Genomic DNA, 22,028 nt, shown 5'->3' on the forward strand with positions numbered 1-22,028 from the left:
TTTTGAGTCTTCAAAAGGGGAGTCATCAGAATTCAAGTAGAATCAGCATACCAGTCCAGAACTCGAGGGGTTGGGCACCTACGGTGCCCAACCCCTCGGCCTTGTATTCTCCACACCCGAATACGGAGCTCCGGTGTAGATCAACAGCGCACACGCCCATCTGGTTGACAAACAGCTCAATAATACTATGCGTCTTATTTCAGGGACAATCAAGATAGTCCCATAGAATGGCTCCCTATTTTAAGCCATATTCCTCCTCTGTTGAGAAGAAAGATCAAAGAAAATCCCAATCTCCTAGTGCATAGAGACACTTCAAATTTAATAAACAGATTAAAATTGAGATATCTTCTTCTTCTTAGTATTGCTATAAGACTGACTGATAGAGACAATTTTGATGTCAGTCAAGAGTGGAGACGCCAATGGGAGGTTTTTGTAGATCCAGACCTGCAGAACCTTCCATGCATTGAAGAACCACCACCTGGATATGACCCTCCATGCAAAACTTGGATTACATTAAATCAGCTAAGGACTAACCATGGTCAATGTGCAGACTTTTTTTTACAAATGTCAGAAAATTCATTCCCTACAATGTGACTGTGGAAGTGAGAAGCAGACCATTCACCATATTCGCCAAGAATGCTCACTGAGAGCATATGAAGGAGAGGAACAAGATTTACTAGTTCCAATAGCGACCATTGACTGCATTAATCATTTAGATATAAACTTGTAATATTTGATTGATTGATAGAAGAATCTTAATTTTTGTATTTGTAATTTTTTATTGGTGTTGTTTGTATATTTATTGTGTTTGTGTTATACACGTAAATTAAGAGATGCCAAGTTTAGATTTTATATATATACCAGGGGGGGGGGGGCTACGCCCCTGGCACCTACCGTGGCCAACCCCCCTCCCCCCATGTGCTGGACTGGTAGGCCGGTTCTCCTTGAATTCTGATGACTTAAGGGGGGGGGGGTTCCCGTCCCCCGGTGCCTACGATGCTCCCCCCCCCCCAGTTCCGGACTGGTATACCATTTCCCCTTTAATTCTGATGACGAGTTATCCCTTTGTATAATTACCTTAATTTGAACCCTTGGATTCTGAATAAAGCGGAGAGCATGTCTGGGGGCTTGGTAGAAGGGAAATAATTTCAACTAAAATATAGTATATTGTGTATGAGCCTCAGATGCCAACTGCGAGTATACTCATAGTTCGTATATGAGCTTCACAAGCCAACTACGAGTATACTCGTATGTCGATTACCAACCTCCTATGCCAAGCGCGAGTTAATCCGTGGTATAACATGTAATTTGTAAATCAATTTAAAACTAGTAAAATCAATAAACACAAAAACCAATCAATGAAATAAAAAAGCACTCAGTAAAATTCGGCTTTCCTCAATATTTTGTAAAGCATATGAATTGGTTTGTTCTACTAAAATTGTGAGAAAATCTTCAGAAAAGAAAAGTTCAACTAACCTTTTGATACTGAAATTTCCAGTGTCAATTTTAAAACCTGCAGTTTCAACAAAGTCAAATTGTGGGGGGCTCTTCTTCTGAATTTTCCCAATAAGTTGATGTATTTGGCTGGTTGCTAACTTCATCTTCAAAAGTTTCTTCATCATCAGAGTCACCGCTAGAGTCGTCTGTAGGATCATCTTCGGAATCGGAATCAAATATTTCATGAAATTCATCATCGCTCATATTAGCATAAGCTTCTACTTCTATATCAGTAAGTTTTCTTTTACTGGTCATGGCGAAATTGAAGGTTCTTAGAGACTAGAAACTGAAACTGAACTAGACGCAATAAACACTGGCATCAGCACATGCAATATATAGATGGAAGTGATATGAGATTACTCGTAGTTGGCGTATGAAACAAAATTCTATCTGATAAGCCGGCTACCAGATTACTCGTAGTGACGATGGGAGTGATACGAGATTACTCGTAGTTGGCGTATGAAACAAAATTCTATCTGATAAGCCGGCTATGAGATTACTCGTAGTGACCTTGAAGACGCGAAAGCGCTTGGCGTGCGGGAACAAACTATGACTGAGTAGCGTGGCAGCGAACATGTTAATAGTCTCTCATTCTGTGGCCATACAAGCTTAGATTAGCCCTGCACACACATTCTTCAAAGTTAACAATGTTAACTTCCTTCCTAATATCTTCATTTTTTAATATGATTTTGCCATCAATGTTATCTGTTTAGATGGCTAATTTTTCTCAGGTCTCTCATATCTGTGAGTCTGTAATCTTTGATAAAGTGCTTTATTTCTAACTCAAATCTCAGATGCATAACTTTAAAGTAGTTTTAAACGCTATCTTGAATACTGCTGGTTTAGCGTTCTGGATAAACTCTCTCTCTTATTCCGTATAAATTTTTTCAACTGACTCTCCACCATACCAGCTTTGCTTATTCTGTTGTATATTTCCAAATTTAATTTGCCATCTTCACTAAAAACTGTGCCTAAATAGCTCAAATATTTTACTAGTTCTATAGGATCTCCATTGAGAATCGAGCACACTTTTCTATATTCCTATCTATTTTCATATTACAGATGTTATTCAACTAGATGTGTTTAGGAGTACAACATTATCTACATAAAGCAAAGAGTTAAGTTTGATAGCCTGATTCTAATATCAGGTTTTAATGTCACTTTCATAATGCAATCCATACCGATGATGAATAAGAGTGGAGATAGCATGCAGTCTTGTTTTACACCTGATTTTACTTCAATGTTCCTGTATTTCCTTCAATTCTAACTTCTAACTTAAATATAGATTGTGTATTGCTCTCTATAGATATTCCATTTCCCTATAATTGTAGTCTTTTAAAAGCTTTCTTGTGGGTACCTTGGTTGTATGCCTTTTCTACATCTATGAACCTTAAGTACAGTTCTTGCTATGTTCCCATGATATGTCAATTATTTGTCTTCAAATGAAATGTTTGATCTTGACAATCTGGTCTGAATCCGGCTTGTTCTTCTCCAAGTTTTTTTCCTGCCCATCAGCCTTTTCTCAAATATGCTTGAATAAATCTTACCTGGAACACTCAGTACAGAAAGTCCTCTGAAATTCTCATATTCAGTTTTATTCCCTTTTTAATAGATGGGTATTATGAGAGAGAGAGCGCTGCTCTAATCATCTGGAATTCAATCTTCTGACAAGGCCCTCTGAATTATGCAGTGTAGCAACTGTATAATTTTTTCTTTTGATACAGCAGTGAATAATTGTAATTAGGATTTTAAGAATGTGACATAACAGACTTAACATTTGGTGAGCTTCACATGCTTGTATTCCAACTTATTTTGGAATTTTCTCCTCTAATGCTATGATCAAACTCTAATGGAATTTCTCCAGTCATGTGCATCTGATCGATCAATTTAATTAGTTCAAATTCTGACTTTAAGAGCGAGGTGGGCCTTTCTCATCTTCCTCTCAGAGAAATTTATGTAATTTTTGTTTTATCTAAATGGCTTTGGCATACTGCTCCCATGTGTTCTGTTATTTTGTCATCTTCAATTAGTACTTTTCCATTCTTATTCTTAACTGTTCTCAATATCATTATCCTTTTTCTGAATTGTTTTTGTATGCCTTTCAGCATTGTATATTGTTTAAGGAAATTAACAATGTATTTTTTAATAAATAAAATTGTTTACTTATTACTCTATATTTTGCTGAAGTCAAATCGGCATCTTCAGGGATTAATCCACTGGCATTAGACATGTGTATGCAGGCACACTTCAGTAACAAAAATGAAAAAAAAAAACGGAGATTTACAAGGAGATCTAAAGTCCTATGATTATGCCACCTGTAGGCTTCGTTAAGTGTTCTTGGTCATTGGGCTAAATGTCTGTGGGTATGATACAACCATATTTCTTTAGGTTGGGATAGTTGAAGCTGATTCGAGGAAAAACCTCTTAGAATTGAATTTGCTTTAGTGTAGTAAGGTGACTTTTTTCCAACAGATCCTGTGCTGGGTATCCAAGGAATGGTATGTCAATCCTGAGCAGGTGTAATGGTGAAATCGGATGTAATTCTGGTGCTCTGATATATACAGATGTTGGCTGTCCTACCTGTTTGTCCATAGTAAGAAAGAGTGCAGTTTCAGGGTACCTGGTTTTTTTACTTAGTAAACTCCAGGTAAAAATGCCCATGCCCTGAATAACCACCACATGATTTGGTGGGAAAAAAGCCACCCTACTCCACCAAAGCAAATTCAAGTTCAAGAGGCTTCTCCTCAAATCAGCTGCAGCTCTCACCAACTATCCCAGCCTAGATAAATAAGGTAGTTTCAGACTCCTCCTCATATGGGTAACTCTCATCCACAGACAGTCAGCCCAATGACAAAGAACACCTAACGAAGCTAATAGGTGGTGTAATTGTAGGACTTCAGATCTCCCTATAACTCTCCGGTATTTTTTTATCTTTGTTACTGAAGTGTGCTGGCGTGCACATGTCTAATACAACCATATTTGGTTGTATTAGACATAATTAACCACATATTTATTAACAAATTATGTGGTTAATTTCCTTAAACAATATACAATGCTGAAGAATCAACGTATAAGCCTAAACACTAGAATTACAATAACCTATGAAGATATAGCTGCATGCAAAGCCCACATGTTCAGTAAGTCAAAACTGAAACTAGAGAGAGAACTCAACAGGCTAGCTTTCCTTAAATGATGTAGGGATAATATAGTCATTCCTAATTTGTTAAATTAAAATGCCAGTTCCATTCCAACAGGGCACTCCACATTTATAAGTGGATTAGCTTCGCTCTACTATGAGAGCAAATTGGTGAGATGCACTTGGTGCTTGCTGACACCAATGAAACTATTCGTATGCAACAAGAGGAGCTCTCTACGATGCTGAACGTAAACCTTTGGATGATCCTCTCAGAAATCTTGAATGCATCCGTGGCCAAGGAATTCACAAAAATAAAAAAAAGTCAGCACATGAAAAAGTTCATAAATTTAACAAAAAAAAGTCACCAACATCCCCAAGACCACCCGAAAACGTCATTAATCTATCCATTGCCATCATTGAAACAACCATGGTCAAAACTTTGCCATCACACCTAGATACATACCAGCCAAAGATTTCATGACCCAGATTAAGCATGGAATCTACAATCTTCTTGCCATTGAGACCAACAATATTAGGCTTGATGTAGCTAACATGATATCACACTGAAACCTCCTGCAAACAACCTTCCGAACATAGAATACAAAGCCCTTCTACATCTAAGAAAAACAAAATAATAATAATAATCCTGAAAGCAGACAAGGGCAATTTTACTGTTATTTTAAACTCTACAGATTATATTAATATAATCTGTGCCCTTCTAAAGACCAATACCTATATTCGGTAACAAAGATGAAAACCTCTGGTTTTTCATTTTTGTTACTGAAGTGCGCCTGCATGCATATGTCTAATATAAGTGTATTAATCCTTGAAGATGCTGATTTGACTTCATGAAATATAGGATAATAAGTAAATAATTTTATTTATCAACAAATAAGTTGTTAATTTCCTTAAACAATATATGATGCAAGGCATGATCAGAAACGCCAGATTTATCATAGTAACTAAATTTATTGTATCATTTATGCTGCTTTTTTTCACATGGAAATTGTACGTCCTATTTCACCTATATTTGGTGCAAATTAAAGGTGCAATGAATATGGTATACTACACAGTGGGCCATTATAGGAAGTGAATCCTTGGATGAGGTAAATAAGTTCTTTAATTACAGGATGTTTAAAAGTGGCATTAAGGTTGTATTTCTGTAGTATTCTGTATGGCTATAGTTTTATTGTAATCTAGCTTATTTTTGTTTTAAAGTGGAGTTTTGTGAAGAATTTTGTTGATAGTAATTTTTCTGTAGCCATTTTTCAGGAAGTATTGCTAATAACTTTTAATTCATGTTTAAGTGCTTGGTCACTGAAACAATTTTTAAAGCTCTGTTTTTTAGTGTGCTAATGACACCTAGTTTTCGTGTTGGGTGGTGGTAAAAGTATGTGTATATACTGGCTAGTATGTGGAGACATACAGTAAGACTATCGATACAAAATTAATAACGGAAAAACTCACATACAAAGATTATTTAGTAGTATAATTTTCGCCTGTGTGTCACAGGCATCTTCAGTACATATTAAGCTCAAATTAAACAATAACTGACAATTCCAAACAGTGCCACCTAAGTAGCTGGTGTAAGATAACTGAAAAGGTCAATAAATTTCCTTAAAAAAAAAAAGTTAGGAAAGATTAACTGATTTGTAAAGTACTATCTCCCATAAAGGGGATAGACGTAAGCTGTCGGATCTGTTTAAGTTAGGAGAATGAAGTAGAGTTTCACATGTTTCTTTATAAAGGCCTTCCACGAGGAATTGACTTTTGTGAAGAACTCGTCTTTCTCCAATGAACTCTATGTCTAGTGAAGATGGCATGTTCTGCAAGTCCAGACTTTTCAGGTTTAAAGTATTCAATATAAGATTGGTGTTCTTCTAGCCGAATAGAGGCAGTCCCGTTTGTCTGAAATAAGATAATCCACAAGAGCACGGAATCTGGTAGACACCTGGATGATTAAGATGTGGAAGCTTGTCCTTAGGAGAAGTGAGAAAGGTGGAGATTTTTCTAAATGGTCGAAAGGCCACGAAAATATTCAGTGGTTTTAAAACTTTTATTTCGGACAAATGGGAAGATCTGCCTCTATTCGGCTAGAAGAACATCAATCTTATATTGAATACTTTAAACCTGAAAAGTCTGGACTTGCAAAATATGCCATCTTTACTAGACATAGAGTTCATTGGAGAAAGACAAGAGCTCTTCACAAAAGTCAGTTCCTCATGGAACGCCTTTATAAAGAAACATGAAACTCTACTTCATTCTCCTAACTTCCGACAGCTCACGTCTATCCCCTTTATGGAAGATAGTACTTTACAAATCAGCTAATCTTTCCCTAACTTTTTATTGTATTTTTTTTTTTTTTAAAGGAAATTTATTGACCTTTTTAGTTATCTTACACTAGCTACTTAGGTGGCACTTTTTGGAATTGTCAGTTATTGTTTAATTTGAGCTTAATATGTACTGAAGATGCCTGTAACACACAGGTGAAAATTATACTATTAAATAACTTTTGTACGCGAGTTTTTTCCATTATTAATTTTGTATCGACATGTCTACTCACAGTATATCTCTTTTAAAACTCATACAGTAAGACTTACTAGACATGAGAATAAAAGGTCATCTCAGGAAATTGTATGCTCACATGACTTTTGTACAGTTTCCAGAGATGACCTTTCATTCTCCAATCACCCTCTATAGTTACCCTGTATCCATCTGATAGTCTCCTCTCACCAAGTTATACATCACTTCTCCTCCTATCTACCAGCTCTACAGACTGCATTCTCTTAATCTGTCCTCATACTCAATATTCCAGAGTCCCAAGACAGTTACATAAGTTTCAGTAAGGAAATACCGTGAGTAGACATATTACTAACTATTACAATAATGGAATTAACTCACGTAAATTATTCTTCATTCATAGAATTTTCATATGAGTATCACTGGCATCATCAGTACAGGTACAAGGCTAATTAAACAATAACTGTTATATTCACAAAGCACAACCTATGTAGCTAATGTTAAATTTCTTAAATTTATTTAATTATTCAATTATAATTATTTAATTATTCAATTATAATTCATTTATTTTTATAATTAAATATATATATGTGTATACAATTATATGTTAGGAAAGATTTGCTGCTTTATAAAGTACTATCTCCCACAAGAAGGGGGGGGGGAGGTAGACCATCAGATCTGTTTAGGTTAGGGGAGTAATGTTTCACATGTTTCTTTGTATAGCCGTTCCATTAGGAACCGACTTTTGTGAATGACTTTTGTCTTGTTCCACTTAACTCTATGTCTGGTGTTGATGGCATGTTATGCAACTCCAGACTGTTCGGGTTCAAGGTACTGGATATACGACTGGTGTTCTTCTAACCGGACCTGAGCAGATCTTCCTGTTTGTCCGAAATATGATAACCCACATGAGCAGGGAATCTGGTAGACACCTGGATAGCCGAGATGTGGGAGCTTGTCCTTTGGAGACATTAGGAATGTGGAGATTTTTCTGACGGGTTGAAAAGCCACACTTATATTTAGTGGTTTTAGCACCTTAGCTACGCGTTCACTAACTCCTTGTACATAGGGGAGGGATAGGTATACGTGTAGGTTCTTCTGTACTTTAAGAGGATGCTGGACCACGACTACTTAAAGTTCTTTTTATGAAGAACTTCTTATAGCCATTGGATATGAAGGAGGAATTAATATACAGTCATACCCCGACTTAAGCTACCCTGACTTATGCGAATCCAGAGTTGCGCGGTTTCCTATATGTACATATTCCCTTCCCGCCTCACCACTAGTCGTATCTTTCAGGTGCCGGCCACATTCGCCAGTGTCGCACATGCTGTGAACAAGCTCTGACATGTTTCGCGTGGTCTCCACTCATACACAATTTTTATAGTTTATAAACCTTGGATTGTTAAATGTTATGTTCTTGATAAAAATTTCATCACATAAAAAATAATAATGTCATCCAAAAGAAGCAAGTCCGATTCTTCTACAGCTAGCAAGAAAAGAAAAACATTGACTTTGGAAACAAAACTCAACATTATTAAGGATTTTGAAGGCGGAATGAAAATTTGTGAGCTAGCAAAGAAGTTCGATCTACAGGAATCCACAGTAAGAACAATCATAAAAGAAAGGTTTACAGATTTTGGAGGACATAGATTCTAACAAGGAATGAATTGTAGACACAAAAAGGCAAGGAATAAAAAAAATCATTAGCTTGCTATGAAGAAATTTCGTGTGACTAGAAAAAGACATTATGCCGTCAGACGAATCTATTAGATTTTATGAAACCATCGATATCGAAATAACTTTCTTTTTTTATGTACGAAAAGCTACAATTATGATTATATTTCTTAAAAAATATAGGTGTTTTTGTAAACCTTTGGTCCCAATTGTATGTTTGTATATATAAATTACATGCAAAATTATACCCAGAGTTACGCGAATTCAACTTACGCGCTTTTTGTTGGTCCCACCTACCGCGTAACTTCGGGGTTTTACTGTACTGTAATTCTTTTTGTAAAAGTTCTTCTGAAGAACAAAAGGAGTGGGCTCTATGAACTAGTGTTTTTATAGTACCTGCCTTTTGATTGAGATGGTGATGTGATTCAGCATACAGGCCAGTACATCCACGCTAAATCACATCACCATTTCAGTCAAAAGGCAGGTACTATAAAAAAAAAAAAAAACACTAGTTCATAGAGCCCACTCCTTTTGTTCTTCAGAAGAACTTTTACAAAAAGAATTACAGTATATTAATTCCTCCTTCATATCCAATGGCTATAAGAAGTCCTTCATAAAAAGCGCTTTAAGTAGTCGTGGTCCAGCATCCTCTTAAAGCACAGAAGAACTTACACATATACCTATCTCTCCCCTATGTACAAGGGGTTAGTGAACGCATAGCTAAGGTGCTGAAACCACTAAATATATGTGTGGCTTTTCGACCAGTCAAAAAAATTTCCACATTCCTAATGTCTCCAAAGGACAAGCTCCCACATCTCGGCTATCCAGGTGTCTACCAGATTCCCTGCTTGTGTGGGTTATCATATTTCAGACAAACAGGAAGATCTGCTCAGGTCTGGTTAGAAGAACACCAGTCGTATATCCAGTACCTTGAACCCGAACACTCTGGAAATGCATAACATGCCATCAACACCAGACATAGAGTTAAGTGGAACAAGACAAAAGTCATTCACAAAAGTCGGTTCCTAATGGAACAGCTATACAAAGAAACATGTGAAACATTACGTCACTCCTCTAACCTAAACAGATCCGATGGTCTCCCCCCTTGTGGGAGATAGTACTTTATAAAGCAGCAAATCTTTCCTAACATATAATTGTATACACATATATATATTTAATTATAAAAAAAAAAAATAAAATTTTTTTAAAAATGTAAATTATTATAATTGAATAATTAAATAACTAAATAATTAACTTGAAATAATTAAAATAATTTTTAAAAAATAATAATTAAATAAATTTAGGAAATTTAACCTTAGCTACTTAGGTGGTGCTTTGTGAATATAACAGTTATTGTTTAATTAGCCTTGTACCAGTACTGGTGATGCCTGTGATACTCGTGAAAATTCTATGAATGAAGAATAATTTACGTGAGTTAATTCCGTTATTATAATAGTTAGTAAGACAGTCTTAATTATTCGCCGCAGTGCTCTCTCCTCACTGCCAGACCATCCTACCTGTCAACTATTTTCTGTCCACAGTGGAACCAGTATGAAAACTAACAGCCTCCATATGATCCATTGTTTTGTGAATAAAAACTCTCACAATCTCTAGATATTGTGGTAGACAACATAACAAAGATGACAATAAATGCACTACACCTTGGCATTCATACATACCACCATGAACCTTATCAATGAGAAGGTTAATTTTTGCATGTATGGTGGTAATGAGTGGAATATATTGCCAGAGTGCATGGCAAGTGCTCTAATACTGAATGTCTTCAAAGCAAAGTATATGATAATTATTATGGTCTGTGAGAGTTCAATCTTTTGCACTGAGTCATCAAACATAATGAAGACTTGGAAATAATATTAATACTAATTAAAAGGCTAACTATGACATTTAATATTTGTAAATGACAAAGGCATTGAGGATGTTAGATCAACACATACAAATCATCACAATACACCTAATTTACCAGATATAAATTCTCTAAACAGATCCATCTCTGGAAACAAGAATTTTTTTTTTTAATCTATAACATTACAATGAACATCCTCCTCCCACACACAACATATAGGTAACTCAAAGCTCAACAAGACTGGTTAAAATCATCATCATGATGACAATTTTCTTTCCAGTTTCAAGAATATAAGACTATCCAATATCTATTTATTAAATAAACCATCTTCAGAAGATGTATAAAAAGCTTAGGTGCTGTTGATTATTCATACCATGCAACTTTCAAACCACTTATTCAGCTAGCTACCTTCATCTGTTCTCCTAAAGATCAACTCCATCTTCTCTTGCACATCCTAGAGTGTACAAAGTTCCTTGTGCCTTCAGTTTAGCCTACTTTGGACAGACTGGTGGATCAGTTTACATTCACCTTGAAGAACACAAAAATTACATCTGCTATCATTTGTATGGCAAGTCATGACTAGCAGACGATGTTCTGGATACTTCTTCACATACGATTAAATGGAGAAAGACAGACACTTTTTAGAATCAGCATCTGCTGTGAAGTTACCCCCTCCCCAACAAGTATGGATACATTAATTTACCAAAGATCTGGGAAACAGTTATTCTGAGACCAGATAGTCTGACTTCTTCAAATTTGCTTTATGGTTATTAGGCCCATAGAGGGCACCAAGATAGGAAATTAGTTCTGTTTCAGTTACAATTTGAACTGTTTCTAATGACTTAGTTTAGTGTCTGTGTGCTTGTCGCAGTTAAACTTTATGCCCTGAAGATGCTGGGTAGAGAAACCTACAAAATATTAGTAAGTTCAATAAATACGTTTATTTTTTTTTCTCTTGGTGTTGTTTATACCATGAAGAGCTAATATGAAGCATCCCTAGAATAGTCTGCATATGTGAAACAGCAGATTTAGTTTTCTCATAAGTAATTATCAGAAATATAAACATAGGATAAAGACACTCAATAATATATTAACAAATAATATGTAAGGCATATTATTTGTTAAAATAACATTTACTTATATTAAGAGATGAAATAAACATCATTAAAATAAACGAACCCTATAACTCAACAGATATTTTCTTAGAGGGCTGATAACTTAAAAGCATTTCCAGAGTTCTTCATTGCACCAAATGTGCTTAAAATAAGTTAAGTTATAAGATGTTCCTTACCTGGTTAACAACTTTACACATATTCTTGATGATACGAACAACTTCTTGTAAGACCTCTTTACTTTGTTTAAGTTCTTCGTCCTCATCTTCTCTGTGTCTAAAATCAATATCGTCAGTTGGATAATTTATTTTATTTCAAATAAAAATGATTACATGCAATGAATACATTTTGTAGATGTTTTTCGTGCATAACTATACTAATTATTGTTTTCTAGATTAATATAAGAAAAATCAGCAGTATGAATTTCACTTCTTGGGCCACTAACGGATAATGGAGGTGTGCAATATAAAGTCATCTACATAGCAGGGCTGTCAACTTTCATAGAGCAATCCATTTCATTAAAGTAATTATTATGGGTGGCTTAAAACTTATCCAAAAATTGATTGGGTAACAGAGAAAACTGATAAGAATAAAGGTGAATTTATTGAGGAGTTGTGAGACAATTTTCTCACATGTGAAAGAAGGCCAAAAGAGTATTACATCTGTTCATAGCAACAGACGGGATCTTACAGTTAAGAATGCTACTGTTTTGTTATCAGTCGATGATAGTGATCATGCTGTGTTGAGTTGGGAAGTAGTTAAGTATATGGATGTTCCAATTAAGACAGGCTGCATGCTGAACTACAAAACTGGGAAGTATGACAAACTCTGAAGGCTGTTCAGTTCAATGGTGTCAGTTACTTAATAAAAAAGATATTGAGAGTTTATTTTTCACTTGGTTAGACTATAATAAATTTAATTTAATCCTTTATCTAAGTGTGAGCAAACAAAGTTTGCACCTGAAAGTATCTTCAGGACTGGGGTAAGGTGGCACAACACCGGGCAACTTGTTGCAAAGGTGGAGCAAACTAACATCATTCCTATCTCAGTATCTCCCATAATGCAAAACACATCTCCTTGTGGATATGTCTAATGTTATGCATTAAGGGAAGGGCCACTACCCAGACTAGTTTTGACCTTTATTGAGGTCTCTTCAGTGGGAGCCAGGCAGAAGCATTAGCAAGGTCATCTCTACCTATAGGAGTTGCCAAACGGTGTGCCACCTTTTTAATAAATTACTCTGGATTTAGAGAAAGATGTTGAAAGTTTATTTTTCACTTGGTTAGACTATAACAAATTTAGTTTAATCCTTTATCCAAGTGTGAGCAAACAAAGTTTGCGCCTGAAAGTATCTTCAGGACTGGGGTAAGGTGGTACAGCCCTGAAGATATTTATAATAAAATTAGTTTAATCCTTTATCCAAGTGTAAGCAAACAAAGTTTACACCTGAAAGTATCTTCAGGACTGGGGTAAGGTGATACAACACCAGGGCAACTCGTTGCAAAGGTGGAGCAAGATACCAACACTCCTATCTCAGTATCTCCTATAATGCAAAACACATCTCCTTGCAGATATGTCTAATGTTATGCATTAAGGGAAGGGCCACTACCCAGACTAGTTTCAACCTTTATTGAGGTCTCTTCAGTGGGAGCCAGGCCCAAGTGGAGATATCAGGCAGAAGCATTAGCAGGTCATCTCAACACCTGAAGATACTTTCAGGTGCAAACTTTGTTTGCTCACACTTGGATAAAGGGTTAAACTAAATTTATTATAAAAAAGATATTATCAGTGCACAGGAAGCGTTGAAAAGATGCTTAAATAATGTATTTGAATGAGTCTCAAGAGTCTGAAGAACAAATAAGGTGGGAATGAAATGGATGTGCAACCACATCATGCAAGAGATCCATAAGAAGAGGACAATGCGGAAGGAATAATGTGAGATAAGAGTGAGAGGAGTTGTGAAATACATAAAGTGTAGGCTAGAATAGTTACTAGTATTATATGGAAAAATCAGAGTATGAAAAGAAATTGACAATCCCCAAAATTTTGTCCCTATGCCATAAATAAAAGAAAAAATCAAAGTAGAAGAACAACTTTACTGATTGCAGACCTTTGTGCCAGAAGCAGATGCAACTGCAAATAATAAGTGCTCACTTCACTAAAATCTATCAAACTAGGTTTATATAACATGGTGCACAGTGCTAGCACAACATTGGATGAAAAGATTGAGGTGAATGAAGAGGTTATAGAGCTGCTGATTGCCTGCTAATAATTCAACAATAGAGATAGATAGGATATCAGCACATATATGGTATATGTGCTGATAGGATATATGCTAAAGGAATATTCAGCTGCAATGGCCAGGCCCTTCATGTGTTGTATCTGCTCTATGTCATGAGTCTCAGCTCAAAAAAAAAAAATATAATATAATTCCATTGCACAAGGGTGATGTAAAGATCACCCTTGTGCCACCCCAATAAAAACAACCCAGTTACAGCAACAAATAAACATTAAAATCATTTTTCTCAATAACAGGTGAACAATAACTGTTCACCTGTTAACAGGTAAATTATAACTGTTGTGTATATGGGCAACAAATTATTAGTGTCAATCATTTTGCAAATAAAGCAGTCCAATTACAGTGAGGAAACAGGAGATGGAGGGGAGGAAGAATAATTTCAAGCTGTTCTAATATTAAATATATACTTATAATATAGAGAGACAGTATCTTCCATCAAAAAGTTTCAACCTAAGACTAGTTTAACAATGAAAACTATTATCCTGTTCCCTACCCAAGAAATTCTTTTATAACTTCTTACATACAATACTTAAACTGTTGAGTAGATTTTTTATTTTTTTTTATTAATATTTTTGATTGTTTTTCCTGTTGAGTAGATTTTTTATTTTTTTTTATTAATATTTTTGATTGTTTTTCCAATTCTACAACAAAGTTAGATATTCAAAGACATCCATCAAGGAGCTTTTTTTTTTTTTCATAAAAATCCAGTGACTGTATCAAAGTTTATAATGCATTGACCTTCAACCCGTTTATTTGGCTTATGTACTCCCAACATACACGTTTCTTTTACCTAATTTCGCCACTAAAAATCAAACCATACACACAAGAAGTCGTCTGTATCTTTATCCCACTGTGAGCAAACCAAAGTTTGAATGTAAAGTAGCTTCCCAAGTAAGTTATTTCTATATGGGACAGTGAATTCACATCAAATTACCAAATTGCAAAATCAATAAGGCAGGAGACTAGACGGACTATGGGACTAGTAACCCATAGTGCACAGCACACTGTGTATATTGATATACATTATGAGAAGAATCATTCTTCTAGAGTCATTATTCCCATAATGCACAGCAATATACATTTCCAAAAGGAAGTGTGTTGTTGAATATTGGGATATGAAGGATATGATATGAAGTCATTTATCTCCCCATACAAACAGATTAGTTCTAAAAATGCTTCACAGGCAAACTTATGTTTGCTGACATGTTGAGAAAATTAAAAGAAGATAATTTGTCTAAAAAAATTCACTTTGCAACCAAGTAAAAACACTTTCTGTAACTCTTACAAGTACTTTTTTTTTATATTTTTCAAAATGCATAAGCATAAAAAAAATTGAAATGTAAAAAAAAAAAAAAAAAAAAAAGAAACAAACTTGCATACATATGTGATATGTGTCTCTATTTATAGACAGTCAACAAACTGTTTAACTGACCTTCAAACTGCTTCTTCTTTAGCCTCTTTCTATCGACTGCTAGATAAAAGTATTCCCTTAACTTTTCAGTCCTGCTATCTTTAGCCAATGGTCACCATCTCATGAGAAGAAATGGTCACCAAACTGCTACTATAATACAGTATATCTTGATTGTCTGAACTGCACTTTGTATGATAACTACTGAGAGAAGGTTAGTATTTGGGCTTGAATTCAAACTGATATTTCTAGGAGGAGTTGGGTGGAGATGGAAATCAGGTGACCAAAGCAGATGACATAGTCGAGCTATTTAATGATCACTTTATTAGAGGGTTCAATCGTGGTACTACAGGTTTTATTCCTAGAAGGAATGAAGTGTTAGAAGTGAATGAAGAGGATGTATTCCAAATACTGAGTATGCTAAATGTCAAAAAAGGCAGGGGGACTAGATGGAATTTCACCATGTGTTTTAAGGGAATGTGCAAACTGGCTGTGCAATTAATTTGGCTGTTTAATGAAAGTCTCACAATGGGGTAGTTTCCTAGAGAGTGGAAGGAGTGTAAGATAATCCCAATGCATAAAGGTGGTAGTAAAATGGAAGTATCAAATTATAGGCACTTTTGTATCTCTTCTGTAGTTGTTAAGATTTTGGAGAAATTGGTACGAATTCCTATACAGAATTAGGTAGATGACTGTAAGATTATTTATGCAGGCCAGCATGGATTTGTTAAAGGGTACTCTTGTTTTAGTAATCTGGTTAGCTTTTACAATAGAGTAATATGAGCAGAGGATAAGACATACACTGCAAAAAAAAGAAACAATTGTGGAATTCAAGGAGAAAAGTGACCAGCAGACACATGAGCAGTACAAAGCACAGGCCAGAAGAGTAACCAGCATGGTAAGAAAGACAAAAAGCAGAGTATGAAAGGAAATGAGCAGTGCAGGCTAAAGATAATCCCAAATAGTTCTTTTGATATGCTGTAAGTAAAAGCAAAAGAAAGAATGTTTATGGCAGAATGATTTTAATGAATGCTGATGATAAGGAGGTAACGGAATCAATCAAAACAGTAGAATTACTAAGTGAACACTTTCAAAGAGTATATCATTCAGGTGAAAATATTGAAGTAATGAGAGAGAGGTAGACTTATATGGGAACTGAGGTAAATGAAATGGAGGTGCATAGCATATTACAGAAACTTAACATGAATGCAACTATGGGATTAGATGGTATACCAGCTGGGGGTTTTATGTCAAGGTGCTAGGGAACTGTCAGTGCTCTTGCCCACATTGTTTAATCTGATTCTTAGCTATGGGTTAGGTCCAAGGGAGTGGAAAGAGGAGAAAATAACACAGTATATATCTTGATTGCAGCCCCCCTTTTATGCAATTTCCATTGCATAAAAGAGGGCTGCAAAACTGATGTAGCAAACTATTGACTGATCAGCATATTAGGAATTGCTGTCAAGGTACTGGAGAAAGCTGGTCAAGAGCAAAATACATACATAACAAAATGGATATACAGAAATGGAATACTGTATATGGGAGGCCACATGGTTTTGTGAACAGTAGGTCCAGACTCAGTAACTTGCTCACATTTTATAATGCAGTGACAAATGAGTAGGATAAAGGCAATGAGTTTACAGTGATACTGCTGAACTTTGCAAAAGCCTTTGACAGGATACCACCTGGAATTCTTATCAGTAAACTGCAACACATGGGGATGGATATAGGTGTAAAATACTGTTTATACTAATTATTTTCTCTATGTCTATATCAATGTCGGTTGGGCCTATGTGTTATTTTCACCACCCCCTTTTTTTTTAAACAAACAAAACATGTTTATTTTACCATCAGTAACTATATAATCTAATATACAATTGAACAATTTCACTCTGATGCCTATCTTAAGTTCAATTCGTAACCTTATAAATTAGACCTGCTATTCACAATGCTTAAATAACTTGCTTTACAAAATCTAGGCAATTATCTGGCTATTACAATTTACATCATTGGTTAACATTCTTCCTAATATATACAAAGTTAACTTTCAGTCTCAATTATCTCTTATAGTGACTATACAATTATTTTAACAGAGCTATGTTCCGTGGACATACAATTCTTAATCATTACTTCAGCATTAATACAATAGAATCTACTCACAAATTTGCAGAAACATATACAGTCTAACCAGCTTTGAAGATTTATGGCAGTCCTGTTGACTGCTTTCCTCCGTTCTATACACTAGCCTTCAGTGAACAGCTTTCAGCGGTCGTCCCACTGTAATCCTCTTCTGGGAATTGTGGCATAGCTCACCATTGATTCTGGATCTACTATAGGCACGTGGCACGTTCCATTACTGAAAATATATCTCCGAAGAATAATCTGCCTCTCCTGTATCCCCGTGCCCAGGAGTCACACTCCAACGAAATCTCGGAAGTCCAAGCGGGCCAATGAACTGCAGCAAGATGAGAAGAACTCCAGGTCTCCCTTTAGAGGTTCTCAAGACCTCTTTTATACGATTCTGAAGTTCCTTATTTTAGGGTCGGAGACCTCTCGAATCTTCTGTAAATAACTGATGTCACTGTTGTCTTGACCTTCAGTTCTGGCAGCAAAATCTCCACATCTGAAGGACCTTCAATACCTTTGTTCACTATTAAGTCACCAACATAATCTTGTCTAATCCTCTTAACTTGAGGCAGAAATACTTTTAACATTCTGTTACCCTTACAACTTTACATAAGAACTTAATAAAATATCAACGCAATATACAATTTGAACCTTTACAATATTTTATAATTTATGAACAATTCTATGTCATTCTTTTTGTCAGTTACTTATACAAGTTTACAATCAGCATTTCATCGTTAATATACAGTAACGTACAATTTTGTTCCTTTCACATGATTTGTGACTTCTGTAAAATCGATGTCAAAATTTTTAACAAAATTTCACCACATCGAATTTTACATAAGGTTGGTGAGATGGATAAGAGGGTGGCTGATGGAGAGATATCAAGAGATATCAGAGAGCAGTTTATTAGACAGTAGTAGACTAATTTCTATCTCATTCCATATAAACATATTCACTTCATTTCAAACCATTCAGCTTAACTTGTCATATGAAAAATAGCACTTAAATAGTTGAAATATTTTAGCTATATAAGTTACTCATTCACAATACAGCTGATGTTTTCAGAGTTCCTGCCCACATTCACAGATGTTTCTTCTTATTGCTAATTTTCATATCAAATTTCTTACAGCAGTATTCAATGTAAGGAAGGATTCTGCACACTTGTACTGGATTTCTTTATTCCTTATTCCAGTATTTATTTCATGTCATTTGCATAAAGTAAAAAGCTGAGATTAATATTTTCCATTTTGATAAGAGTAATGCCAATTTCTATCATATCATAATCCATGTAGAGAACGAATAACAGAGGAGATAGTGTGCACTGTTATATCATCGCTGAGATATATCACTCCATCTTCTTGAATTCCTTCAATTCTGACTGCTGACATTCAAACAAAATACAGACTATGTATTGCTTGATATAATGTCACATTTGCACCATATAATTGGAACATTTTTTTACATTATAAATTCAATTAAATATACCCAGAAATTATATTCTTATTTAACCTTTATTCAAGCATAAGCAAACAAAGTTTGCCAAGTGAAGTATCTTTATGACTAAGCTACTTGATTATAGAGGCTAATGACTTCACACTTTAAAATGCCTCTGTAATTGTCACATTCAGTTTTAATTCCATTTTTATAGCTCTTCTTCAGAATTCAACCTTCAAATCATGTTTTATGGATCGATCAAACCATGCAGTGCCACTGTATGACTTTTACATTACCATGTTTGAGCATTCCTGATTGAATATCAACTCAAGCTGCTTTTCCACATTTCATGTTTTTGATAGTTTTTTTCAACTGCATATATTAATATCTACTAATGACTGCATTTCCCTTGTCACTTCATTTAATAATCTTTTAATTACTTCAGAACTCCAAATTTTTGTTAGTTTTTATGCCAACTTCATCGCATCTTTCATTCCTTTTTTGATACTCTTTCATTGCCTTCTCAGCTTTTTTAATAGATTCCGAACATTTTGCCACTTCCGTGATATTTATCTTCTCTACCTCATATCTTTCCATTATTATGTTTTGATACTTTGCTTGGCTTTCTTGAATTTTTCTTTCTACTATCTGAGCACATGACTTACTTGCTAAGAACATTCAATACACCTTTTTCAGAAATTCCTCTTTAAATTCTTGAATTCACCAATGAAGATCTGATTTTTCTATTCTTGCAAACAATTTCACACATGCTTCCCTGGCTGAATCAATCGATTTTCTTCAGCATCAGCCATCTGATTCTTTTATTCCAAATTTTATTTTTAATAAAATCATATTTGAATAAAACTTTTATTTTATTAATTTTTTCTTAAATAATAATTGAATATTTAAGTCTACAGTTTATCTCTGAAAGTTGCTCAACTTTATTTCTTTTTATTTAAAACTTTTTTTTTTCAGCATGAAATTCAATTTTTATTCTTCTTATACCTAAATGGTAATCACATCTTATTTAAATTTCCCTGTAGGCTCATGTCCTGGACAGGCATAAAGGTATCATTAGCAACGATAACACTGTCAATAAGATTTTCTTATTTCATAAGTATTCCAACCATACAAATTAATGCCTTTCTTTATATTAGAACAAGATATTAGTAAAGACTAGTCCATGTCCTCAACTGAAATCCAGCAACTACTTAACATTGTTGGGCTTTTCTCCAAAATTTCCCCAAACATTTCTGTATATCTGGTATTCATTACCTACACTGGATTTTGATGTTTACCCACACCACTCTACTTGATATTGGCTGCAATTCAAGAAGATTATCTTCATGTTTGGTGATGAATAGTACAGCTACCTTTTTCTTTTCCTGATCACTGTTGCCTAATATAACATCTGGTTTTTTTAGAACAATCTCACCTGTTTTTGTCTTCATTGTCTCTGTAACACTGATTTTATCAATGTGATACTTCTTTGATTCTCTACCAGATTGTCTTCTTTTCAAACGATATTTCTTACAGTGATAGTATTTATCTCAAATTCTGTGATTTCCGTGTTGAATTTTTTCTGGTATCTGACTTTTCACTCTTTTCCCTAATTTCCCAATGAAGATAGCAAGAGCAGTGTTTAATTGGGCAACACCCAAATCAGCACGACATTTTATCTTGTTGTAGCATTACTGTCTTCTCATTTAATCCAGTAGAGAATATAATCTGATCAGTGAAATCAGAAAACGTGAGCCTGTTCTTGTTCATTCAGTATCCAGATAGATACCTATTTACAGGTGTAGTACAAGAATGTGAAAATTTTACATTAGGTCAGCGGTCCCAGTCACTTTCCTGCATGCTTTAAAAGGATAATGCAGAGTTTCCTTCCAATTATCTAGCTCTCACCCCTAAACAACTCCAACTGATTATTTGGTATGAAATGTGAAGGCTACCACAAGCTTTATTTCCTTAGAATTCTGAAATATTTTTAAGAGATGGTTTGCTATATGAGATGGCTTTTGCCTTATTATAGTGCATATGCTGGGGAAGGTTAGTAGACTGTAACCAATGGCTAAGAATGGACAATGATTTTCAGTCACTGTTGTGAAAATCAGTCTACATAATAATTATTTTGACTCACTACAAATGGTTAAACAGCTCTACATGTATGAGCTTTTGTATAGTGAAAGTAATATCAGAAACTTTTAACAGTATTAATATTTATACCAATTTTAATATTAACATATCCATTAAGAGCAAACTGGTGTTATTCTCATTTTCTATAGAAAACTGAATTTTCAGATATTGTTGTCTGAGAAGACAGAGAAATGGGAAACATATTTTTAATGTGGCACCAAATATATGAAACATATCATCCATACTGCACTGTTAAATTGAAGTAAAAAGAAGCTATGTCCAAAGCATTTTATTGCAAAAAGAATGGGATGGGGAGGAAACTCTACATAACATATCCTCAATTCTGTCCTCCTTACATGTGAAGCAACATAAGAGCACATGCCTGATAGGGAAGGGCTAACCTAACAAATAATATAGCAACTTGGGAGAAATTTGTTGATTAAGAATCAGAGGCAAAATCATAATTGTATTCCATCTGGTATCCTGCACTCATTTAATGATACATTCCAGTACACAAAGATAATATTCAAACTTAAAACATACACAAATTTGCAGTAATGTTAAGAACAGTTACTTAGATTATACTGAATTCACTGGATTTTCATACCTGATATGAAAAAAAATGTTGACTTTGCTTTCTGAAATTTTCATAATAAGCCAGAATTGTGGCAACAAGGGCCTACGAGTATCTAAAGCATTCAACCAATCCCAATCACTGTCAGAATCACTACTATCTCCTTCGTATCCTGCAGTAAAAAAAACATACTGCATGTTCTAATATAATTAACGTAAGTTTAAATGTAAAATATTTT

General features: G+C 34.8%; 1 protein-coding gene across 1 annotated transcript in view; it reads right to left on the minus strand.

Moving 5' to 3' along the window:
• LOC150108543 (KICSTOR complex protein SZT2-like) overlaps positions 1-22,028 on the minus strand; it is a 1,022,772-nt gene that overhangs the window by 479,067 nt on the left and 521,677 nt on the right. The window contains exons 33-34 of the mRNA XM_090390485.1: positions 21,824-21,962; positions 11,986-12,082 (exon numbers count right to left, since the gene is read on the minus strand). Of these exons, the coding sequence (XP_090246611.1) occupies positions 11,986-12,082; positions 21,824-21,962 (236 nt within the window). The remainder of the gene's footprint in view (positions 1-11,985; positions 12,083-21,823; positions 21,963-22,028) is intronic.

Source organism: Typopeltis vanoorti, chromosome 3, assembly GCF_054136105.1.
Source record: "Typopeltis vanoorti isolate ZY-2024b chromosome 3, IOZ_Tvanoo_1.0, whole genome shotgun sequence".
In the NCBI taxonomy this organism is placed as follows: Eukaryota; Metazoa; Arthropoda; class Arachnida; order Uropygi; family Thelyphonidae; genus Typopeltis; species Typopeltis vanoorti.